The 10,818-nt window shown below is 56.4% G+C and overlaps 1 protein-coding gene across 1 annotated transcript; it reads left to right on the top strand.

The window, feature by feature from the left end:
• The first annotated feature begins 237 nt into the window (after positions 1 to 237).
• On the top strand, positions 238 to 4,254 carry LOC131392918 (cystatin-B-like). The gene is made up of 3 exons (XM_058523202.1): positions 238 to 573; positions 3,329 to 3,430; positions 3,898 to 4,254. Exons 1-3 carry the CDS (start codon positions 265 to 267, stop codon positions 4,024 to 4,026), a joined length of 540 nt encoding a protein of 179 aa, XP_058379185.1. The 5' UTR covers positions 238 to 264; the 3' UTR covers positions 4,027 to 4,254.
• Positions 4,255 to 10,818: the final 6,564 nt, after the last annotated feature.

Genomic DNA, 10,818 nt, shown 5'->3' with positions numbered 1-10,818 from the left:
CCCTAGACATCCTCCCCAAGGCCCAGGCCGAGGCCCACGCCGGGCGGGGCCCGCCCCCCCCTCCCCCCCGGCCCCACCGCGGGCCCACACCCTCACCTCCACCTCCATCCCCCGGGGCTCCCGCAGGGCCGCGCCCACCCCGCGCCCTCGTGCCTCGCCGCCCGGGGAGGACGACACCAAACCCCGGATGGGGCGACCCCACAGCACGAGAGCCTTGGTCCCGAGACGGTGCCCGCGGAGGCGGAGGACACCCAGGCTGCGGCCATGCGCCCGCCCCGCGCCCATCCCCACGGGGACGCCGACCTCGCGCCCACCCAGACCCAGACGAGACACCCCCTCCGCGCCCCGATCGCCGTGGACCCGCCGGCGCGTCAAGTGACGCCGCGCCCGCTCGGGGTGGGAGGGGCCCCGTCCGCACGTATTTTCGCCCCTCCCAGTCCGCAGTGGCTGTCCGCACTCGGTGTCCCAACTCACTCTCTGCTCCAGCACCCGCCGCCCACCGCCAGGATGATGTGCGGCGGGCTCTCGGACCCTGAGCCCGCCACGGCCGAGACCCAGGCCATCGCCGACCAGGTAGGCACGGCCCGCGGGCGAGGCTGCCGCGTGGGGATGGGGGTCAGGGCCCTTCCCGGGTCCTGGGGACCGGCAGGCCCAGGTCGCTGAGATCGCGGCTGGAAGGCAGGCGGTGCGCTGGGTTCATGGACCGCCCGGGGGCTGGGTCCAGGGAGAATGCCCTCCAGCCCTGGGGATGTGCGTGGAGGGGCTCAGCGGTGAAGGACCCTGATGTAAATACCCTCAGGTAGTTCTAGAAAATCCTGTATAGAGAGAGAGCAGAGGATGGAGCAGGTGGGGTAGAAGGGAGACGGTGAGTAACTCTGGGGAGAGTGTGTCCAGGTGTCCTGACTTGAGCTGTGATTCTAGCACTGTCTGTCCAGGTGTGAAATCATCTCCTAATCAAAAGTTTTCAAAGCATAAAGCAAGGACACAGACCAGGCTGGGTGGCAGAGGCAAAGCCTGGTCAGACACTAGGCAGCTGCTGGACTCCCTGCACCTCCGTTTCCTCATCTGTAAACTGGGCATCAGGAAGGCACCCCCACTGAAGGTTCTGGTGAGAGTGGGTGAGGGGGCCTGCCCCACCTGTTCTCATGTGTCAGTGACGTGGAGTCTTTACAAGGAAAACAAGGTGCAGGCCACGGAAGGCTCGAGTCCTGAGTCCAGAAAGGAAAAGTGAAACAAACTTCTCCTGTGACTTTCCTCCCCTACTGCTCCCTACATGCCATGGCTGGCAGTCAGCCCGGGGTTCTGGCTCTGGGTGTGACCACCTGACGGCAGGAAAGGGGGATGAGTCAGCCACATGAGACCTTTGAAAATGAGGAATTTGTGGGGACTCCGAGGGTGAGCCTCCCTGGGCGCTGGTTCCTGCTCTCCCCCCGCAGCCGCTCCAGGGCCCGGCCCTTCCTCACGGTTCCCGGTTTTCCAGGCCCGGACATTCCTCACTGTCCCCTGGACTTTGAGGTGTGTGAGCTCATTCAGGAGAAGAGTGGCCGTCTCAGAGGGCTCCCTGACTTGCTGTTGGTCACTTGAGAGTGTCGTGTCAGTGGCAGTGTGACTGCTACCTGGAGAGACTGGGGCAGCCGTGGGGGAGCCGGCTGCTTGCTGGGCGGCCCTAGGAGGAGAGGGGCCGGGCAGCGTCATGGAGCCTCTGGCTGCAGAGGAGGACAGAGGTAGAAGCTGACCCGGGTCACAGGTCGTCAGAGTCGGGCATTCTGTCCCAGCCTCCTCAAGAAATGCCCACCAGCCGGGTTCTTGAGCCTTCCCTGGCCTTCTGCCCCACCTTGGTCCCTGAGGGCCAGGAACTGGCAGCTTCCTGACTGACCTGGGGCCTTCTGTGCCCCCTTGGTGCAGCCCAGCCCCTCTCTCTGCTGGTCCACAAGGGAGTCAGTGAACTGTGGTCCGCAGGCAGTGGCCTGGGCTGGTGTTCAGGCCTCCGTGTCCCCTGTTCCACCCCCTCCATCTGGGTTTTCTCACCGGTCCTTGCTCTCAGCCGGGGCTTTCCTGCCTCGGCTCCTGAAACAGGCAAAGAGAGAGGCCATTCTTGCCCAGACCCCGGGGCTGGTCCGTGGGTGTCACTCACCCCCTTGGGTTTATAACCGTTTGCAGGGTCAGTTCTTTGCGGACGCAGCACAGTGCCCCGCAGGCAGCAGCACCGTTAAGTATTCAGACCCAGGTGGGCGCTGGCCCCAGGGAGACGCACACACCACACTGAGAACCTTCCAGCCGCGTGCAGAGAGCAGAGGATCCTCAGGATGGGGCCTGCCTTCTCCCCTGCTGAACACCCTCTGGCCTTCACTGCCCAGACCCCAGTCTTCTCCCCATCCTCACCCCCAGGGGGCCCCTCCCTGAAGGCGCTGGAGGCCAGGCTCCTGGGATTCACCTGCAGGTGGTGATGGAGATCCCCCTTGTCTCCCAGCACCTGGCCTGCTTCCTGCAGCTGGTTTAACTAAACCCTGGAACCCTCTAGAACTGTCTGGTCACTCCAGCACCAAGTCAGTGTACACCAGTGCCGACCAGTTCATCCAGAGAGCAGCCAGAGCACTTCCACACTAGATTCCACTTTAAATTAAAAAAAGACACCTGGTCTCTCCTTACTCCATAAAGATGCTCAGTTACTAAAAGGCCAAGACCCTGGAAACAGGATTGAAGCAAAAGAACGGTGACTGTGACACTGAAGATGAGGAGCAGCCTCTGCCCAAAGGCCCTGCATCCCAAAGAAATCACCTACAAATGCAGCAAAGCCCTCAACCTGCTGCATTATCTGTTAAGGAGAAATGAGTCTCCCGGAGTGCCGGCAGTGGGGGACAGTTAAGAGAATTAAGGCACGTCTGTACGATGGAAGATTACATTTAGTTTAAAATTTTAAAAGTGTTTAGTTTTCAACTTTAAAAGAGTAATTTAAAAAGTATATACAGTCTTTCAAATGAACTGTTTGCTTGTCAAATAAAAGAAAAAGAGGGCATTGACTTGTATATAGAGTTGCTATGATGAAAACAGAAAAATACCCCAGGCCTGGAAAAGGAAAGGCAAAGGATACAGTGAAGTGCTATCAGTGAGCTTTGGGAGAATTAAGGAATCACTTCCTGAGCTTCGTCGATAGAGCTGAGAGTTTCCGGATCCCCTCGGTGATGAAGAACAGTCGTGGACAGAAGAGCTGTGAAGAGCTGCGTTAGAATTCAGTTTGTAACATTTATCCTGAGAAATGAGCTCCTGTGTAAGTTACTCTTGCAGGAGGGAAGCCCCCATGATGTTTCCATTCTCTGCCCTTCCCCAGGTGAAGTCCCAGCTGGAAGAGAAGGAAAATAAGAAGTTCCCTCTTTTTAAGGCTGTGGAGTTCAGGAGCCAAGTAGTCGCGGGGATGAACCACTTCATCAAGGTGGGGTGTCAGTCCCCTCAAACAGAGGGGTCTGGCCTGAAGTGGGAGCTCATGCAGACGTGGCTGCCCTGGCCTTGTAGGTCCCAGGGCAGGGGTGCTTAAGGCGGGTCGTGTGGCAGCCCCAGCTTCTGGGGGTTCATGGCCCTCTACAACGAGTGTGTCTGCACGCACGTGTGTGTGTGCACGTGTGTGTGCGTAAGCACACCAGCCTCCATGGAGGAGAGGACCGAGCCTTTCAGAACTAAGAACTAAGGGCTCTGATGGAGTGAGTGTGGGGCGCGGGCTGGGGTGACGAGGGTGTCCACTGCCCTTGGAGGAGGGAGATGGGAGTGTCATCAGCCCTGTCACTGATGACCTGAAGGGACACAGCTTCCTCGCATCCAGGCCTTTCTCTCACAGTCCAGTCCCACAGGGAAACTTGGGTCAGAGGCTGCCCCTGCCCCCCTCACTCGACTCTCTCTTTCCAGGTTCAAGTTGGCGATGATGACTACGTACACATTCGAGTATATGAAAGACTCCCCCACGAAAAGAAGCCCCCGGCCCTGACCAGCTATCAGACCAACAAAGCCAGGCATGACGAGCTGTCGTATTTCTAGCCCCTGATTTTAAATAGGGCCCATCGTCCACATGGGTCTCTGTCCTCTGAGGCTGTGTGTTGGGATCATAAACTAATGTCATCTCTACGCTGTGCCACATGGGGTGGAGGGTGCTCTGCACCTTTCTGTGCCTCTGTTCCTAACTTTCATTGTGTTGACTTTTTTCCTCCCCATCAATGATCCTTCAAAGAGGGCTTATTATCTTTATATAAATTTTTAAAGTTTACAGATTTCCTGTTTTGGGTTGTTTCTTCATCTAAAACCATGATCACAATATAGAAGTGTCAGGAGGTGAGGCTGACATCTGTATAAAGGGCTTTGGCAGCCACATGACTGCTGTCCCACGTGAGCCCCTCCTGGGCCACGAGCTGACCTGAGCTGGCCAGACACACCTTCCACCTGAGGAGCTGAGCCCAGGGTGGTTGCCCAAGGTCACCGCAAGTGGGCGGTAGACCCAGGGTTCCAGCAGCCTGTATTGTGACCACGGCTCTGCAGGTTGTCCATTTGGCTCTGCGTCCTATCTCCAGACACAGTTTCCCCCCATAAGATAAAAGGATTTGAGTAAATCTGATTCTAGAGAATTAGCTTTGATGGATGCAGACACATTCACACACTTTACACTCCGGTAGAGATACGCAGATGTGTGCGGAAGAAGCAGGAACATTGCAGGTCACAAAGGTGTTCCTGCAACATAGTCGTGCGCTTCCCTGGGCGCCGTCTGCCTGGAAGGCTCTCTGAGCTTATCCACCGACCTGCGTGGGCTCAAAACCTGGAGCACTTGGGCAGGAGCATGTCTGCTTTAGTGATGCTTCTGGATTTCAACAGGGTTACTGCCCATTAGTGAAAGTAATGAAAAAGAGTGCCCCGCACGTTGTGCCAGTAAAGGCCAATCCGTGAAAAATCTGTGTGGTTCAGGCTTGTGGTAGAAATGTGTTCCTGAGGGTTAAAGTCCATCTGACATTCCTGAACTCCACTTGCCTCTGCGAGTGGCGTGTAGCATTTTGTGCCAGGTCTGCAGCTGAAGGATCGGGCTCTCCAGATCATGAGGGCATGAAGAGCAGACAAGGGTGGGATGGTGAGCAAACAGAGCTTTGAAAGTGGTGATAAGAAGAGTCTAGAGAATGAACTGTGTGTGTCCTGTTCTCTTTCTGGAAACTATGAGAATAAACACTTCATAACCTGCTCGTAGTCCTGGCAAAGAGTCAGACAATCTTGCATTGAAATGAAGACCCAACATACGTCCCACCTGGGACCTTACAGGAAAGGCAGGTGGGGGAGGTGCCATTTGGGGTGCTAAGAGGGGCCCAGCGGCCCGAGCCCTACAGGCAGGGAGCAGGAATCAGCAGGGGCGGTGGCCAGGGAGCCCCCACGGAGGCAGGTCTCACCACCAGGTCCAGAGTGACCACTTCATGGGCACGGGGTGTGTTCCTGGGGTGATGAGAGACTTTTGAGACCAGAGAGGTGGGGGTCGCACAACATTGTGAATGCACCACATGTCACTGCACTGCGCACTTCCAAGTGGTTGAGTGTGTGTTGTGTGAATTTCACCTCAATAAAACCCAGCATCAGAGAGTAAACCAGAGCCAGGTTTGGGGCCACCTTGGCAGAGATTTTGGGGGACAAACGCTGGGCTGGAGCTCTTCCATCTGCCCCGGGCCCAGCCCTGGATGCTGACCCGTGTGGACGCCCTCGCCTTCTGGCCCCTAGCCCCTCGTTGCTGGGACCACCTCGGGGGCTCCTGTCAGTGCCCTCTCTTCTGCAGGACTCTCCTCCCAGTTCTGATAAACACCAGAGGGTCTCGCTGGGGGCGGTCAGGCAAAGCTCCCGGCATCCTTACCAGCTGGGAAAGGAGCTCACCCTCGGCCCTCCATTCTCTAATTGCCCTCAGAACTTGGTGCCACCAGAAATCAGGGTCCACTGGTCCAGGTGAGATCAGATGTGCGTTAAACGAGATAGAGGAACACGTCACTGATGCAACTCGTGGCCTGGGGACAACTGCCGACATGGTGGTCTGTCTCAGTGCCAGGTGGAGCGCCAGGAGGCCCCAACTGAGCTGCCTGAAAGCGGTGTTACCTCACGTTTCTATCCTAGAAGTAGCAGGGACACAGCTCCAGCATGCAAGGACTAGAAGAAAAGTCTAGAATTCCAGAGGAAATGGTGAATTCCTCTAGAACCTGAGTGTGGGGCAGGCTTTTTATCTGTGACTCAGAATCCAGTTACGATAGAGGAGCCATGAATTCACCTGTAGAAAGGGGGAAAGAAAGAACTTCTGTGTGGCAAAGACCACCATAGTCAACGGACAAATGACAAACTCGGAGAAAATACTACAACTTATAGATAAAGGGTTAACACCGCTAATGTGTAAAGGACTCTTCAAAGAGGGGAGAAAAGGATGAAAAATCCTACAGCAAATGGGCAAAGACCTGAACAGACAATCCCCCAAAACTATCCAGATGCCCACTGACCTCTCTCGATGAGAGAAGGGCTGATAGCCACGCTGAGATCCTCTTCTGTCCTGTTCCACTGGAAAACCTCAGACGCTGCTGACCACTCTGGGGGCTGGGCTGTGGGGACACGGCCTCAGAGGGAGAGGGGGCTCCCTTTCCCAGCCCCTCCCCGCCAGATCCTGAGAACCAGCTTCGGTCATTGATCAAGTGTCACTGCTCCTCCTGGTTCCAATTCCTCCAGGCCTGGGAGGTGACAGCGCTGGTCCCACTAGCCCGGCAGGTACCACGCCATCCCTGTGACTCACCCACAGCTTTGTAACTGAGTCCTCGGGTCATCTCCAGGCCAGGCCAGGTCATTGCTCTGCCAGGAAGACAACGAGAAGGGGTGGGAGCAGATGTGAAATGCAAAATGGTGCCACCCCTGTGCAGGGGACCTGGATGACCTCTCTCGAGACCACACACGCACGTGCCCTTCTAGCCCGCAGTCCCTGAACATTAGTTTGTAACCCTGGATCATTTGCTTCCCCCACCTGACCAGAGCCTGGTGTCCACAGTGCCTGGCACCTGGTAGGAGGGTGACAAATGACTGAATGGCAGGACAAGGATGGATCCCTCATCTGATTCAGGGCTCTGCTGTAGTAACGTATTCCCAGCTCACCTCCATAGGGCCTGAGTCTGCACCTCCCTTGCCCGTCCCTCTCGATCCGCCCCTGGGGCTTTGTACCAACACCCCACCCAGTGGGACCTACAGTGCCCCGAGGCGGGGCAGCACACCTCAAAAGCCCAAGGCTGCCCACCCCCGTGGGTGACCATTAACGAATTAGAGGAGATGGGAGAGAGCAGCTGAGCCAGTGGTCCCCATGTTCCCTCCAGAGATGCCCCTGTGTGACCCAGCAGCCCAGCGGGTGTCCTGGCCAGCCAGGTCAGCACTTCTCTCCCTCTCCCTGCCTCACTCCCCTCCTCTGTCCTCACCCTGCATCCCTGGATGGCACCCTCCCCTCCATAACACTGGAGCTGGAAGCTCGGGCCAGGCTCTTCTCCAGGAATCCCGACTGTGAACGCCCTAAGCCAATGTGGTCTCAGGGGTGGGGCTGCACTTGAGGCCAGTCTTCCCGTCCCCTGGGGAAGCCTGCACCCCAGTCCTCTTGATGGTTGAGGTGGGAGGGCTGTGCATGATCCTCCTGCTGGACACTTGGCTCAGAGCCTCCGAGAGGGAAAGGTGACCGGGTCAGGACTAGCCCCACCCTACCCCATCCCCATCACAGAGTGTGGTGGGTAGAATAACAGCCCCCCAGGATGCCCACTCCCAGTGCTGGGAACCTGTGAATGTTACCTTACAGGGCAAAAGGAACTTTGCAGATGTGATTAAGATGAGGACTCTGAGATGGGGTATGATCCTGGATCATCTGAGTAGGCCCAGTGTCATCACAGGGTCCTTACACGAGGGAGGCAGGAGGTTCAGTGTCAGAGAGACTGAAGGGGCTACACTGCAGGCTTTGAAGGTGGAGGCGGGGCCACGAGCCAAGGATGCAGGTGCCTCTACAAGCTGGAACAGGCAGGGAACAGACTCTCCCTGGAGCCTCCAGAAGGAACCAGCCCTGCCCACCCACTTTTAGCCTTCTGGCCTCCAAAACTGTAAGAGTGTACATTTGTGTGGCTTTAAGTCACTAAATTTGTGGAAATGTGTTAGAGCAGCCTCAGAAAACTCATCCACCAGGATTGGGCCTCCGGGCCACGGGGGCTTTGCTGGGGAGCTAGGCAGCATCGGGTGAGTCAGTTAGAGGTGCTTCAGACACGAAGAGAGCCCATGTCTGCTCCCACCCTTCTCGTTGTCTTTCTGGCAGAGCAATGACCTGGCCTGGCCTGGAGATGACCCGAGGACTCAGTTACAAAGGTGTGGGTGAGCCAGAGGGACAGGGTGGTACCTGCCAGTCTAGTGGGACCAGGGCTCTCACCTCCCAGGCCTGAAGGAATTTGAACCAGGAGGAGCAGTGACACTTGATCAATGAGCAAAGCGGGCAGAATCTGGCAGGGAGGGTCCGGGAAAGGGAGCCCCCTCTCCTTCTGAGGCCGTGTCCCCACAGCCTGTTCCCGGGGGTGGTTAGGAAGTTTCTGGGGTTTCCAGTGGAACAGGACAGAAGAGGTCTCAGCGTGGCTTACCAGTCCTTCTCTCATTGAGAGAGGTTAGTGGACATCTGGATGGTTTTTGTGAATTGTCTGTTCAGGTCTTTGCCCATTTGCTATAGGAGTTTTCACTCTTTTCTCCCCTCTTTTAAGAGTTTAAACATTATCGGTGTTAACTCTTTATCTATAAGTTGCAGTATTTTCTGAGTTTATTTGTCCGTTGACTTTGGTGGTCTTTGCCACACAGAAGTTCTTTGTTTCCCCCTTTTCTACAGGTGAATTCATGGCTCCTCTATTGTAACTGGATTCTGAGTCACAGATAAAAAGCCTCCCCACACCCAGGTTCTAGAGGAATTCACCTTTTCCTCTGGAATTCTAGACTTTTCTTCTAGCCCTTGCATGCTGGAGCTGCGTCCCTGCTATTTCCAGGACAGAAACGTGAGGTAACACCGCTTCCAGGCAGCTCAGTTGGGGCCTCCTATGTGCTCCACCTGGTGATGAGACAGACCACCACGTCGGCAGTTGTCCCCAGGCCAAAAGTTGCATAAGTGACGTGTTCCTCTATCTCGTCTAACGCGCATCTGATCTCACCTGGACCAGTGGACCCTGATTTCTGGCGGCACCAAGTTCTGAGGGCAATTAGAGAACGGAGGGCCGAGGGTGAGCTCCTCTTCAGCTGGTAAGGATGCCGGGCGCTTCTCCCGGCTGCTCCCAGCGGTCCCCTCTCTGTGTGGACAGAACCTGGGCTTAGCACGGAGCGGCGGGCCTGTTCAGCCAGAATGGGGGGCGGAGGGGCTGGCAGAGCCCTTAGGCTTTGGGAGAAATGACATTCTTGGAGAATTGGTGAGGGTAGGAGAGTCCCCTGAGGGCGGCTGAGGATGGATGGGGCGGGCTTGGAAATGGAGCCTACCCACCCTGAGGGGCCTGTCCCTGCCTGGAGAGCTTGAGAATGAGGGTCTGTGACTCTCAGGGGAGGGGCGGGGCCCTGTATCAGTGTCTTCTGTTTACATCAGTCCTGGTCCCTGGGGAAACAGATGGCACTGACAGGGTGATCTGAGAAGTGCTCATTAAAGGGACCACTTACAAGGGGCAGAAACGGCCGGGGTGGTGCAGCACCCCTGGGATGGCCACAGAGGGGAGCATTTACCAGCCTGGCACTAAAAGGGCTACCCGGCGGGCAGCTTACCAGAACCAAGAGAAAAGTCCTGAAGGAGGGAGGGCACCAGCAGGAGCCCCCGAGGTGGTCCCGGCAGCTATAGGGTGAGGTGTCCCCACGGGTCAGTGCCCAGGGCCCAGGAAGAGCAGAGGACAGAGGCTGGACCTGGGGCAGATAAAAGAGCTCCAGTGCAGTGTTGTCCCCCAGACCCCATGCCAAGGTGGCCCCAAACCTGACTCTGGTTTACAGTCCTGATGCCGGGTTTTTATTGAGGTGAAATTCACACAACACACACTCAACCACTTGGAAGTGCGCAGTGCAGTGACATGTGGTGCAATCACAAAATTGTGCAACCCCCACCTTTGTAGTCTCAAAAGTCTCTCATCACCCCAGAAACACACCCCGTGCCCATGAAGCGGTCACTCTGGACCTGGTGGTGAGACCTGCCTCCGTGGGGGCTCCCTGGCCACCGCCCCTGCTGATTCCTGCTCCCTGCCTGTAGGGCTCGGGCCGCTGGGCCCCTCTTAGCACCCCAAATGGCACCTCCCCCACCTGCCTTTCCTGTAAGGTCCCGGGTGGGACGTATGTTGGGTCTTCCTCTCAACGCAAGATTGTCTGACTCTCTGCCAGGACTACGAGCAGGTTATGAAGTGTTTATTCTCATAGTTTCCAGAAAGAGAACAGGACACACAGCTCATTCTCCAGTCTTATGGCCGCTTTCAAAGCTCTGTTTGCTCACCATCCCACCCTTGTCTGCTCTTCATGCCCTCATGACCTGGAGAGCCCGATCCTTCAGCTGCAGACCTGGCACAAAACACCACACGACACACACACGGGCACAGTGGACTTCGGGAATGTCAGACTGACTTGAACCCTCAGGAACACACTTTCTACCCTGAGCCTGAACCACACAGAAATTTCACCGAACTGTCTTTACTCTCACAACGTGTGGGGCACTCTTTTTCATTCCATTCAATACAAATACAAACACAAACACACAGGGCTAACCAACCACTGGGTTGCCTTCAAGAACGGGCAGTAACCCTGTTGAAAACCAGAAGCATC

The sequence above is a fragment of the Diceros bicornis genome, chromosome 27 (assembly GCF_020826845.1).
Source record: "Diceros bicornis minor isolate mBicDic1 chromosome 27, mDicBic1.mat.cur, whole genome shotgun sequence".
Classification (NCBI taxonomy): domain Eukaryota; kingdom Metazoa; phylum Chordata; class Mammalia; order Perissodactyla; family Rhinocerotidae; genus Diceros; species Diceros bicornis.
Note: the sequence above shows the minus strand (reverse complement) of the source record. Positions and strands in the feature narration are given on the sequence as shown.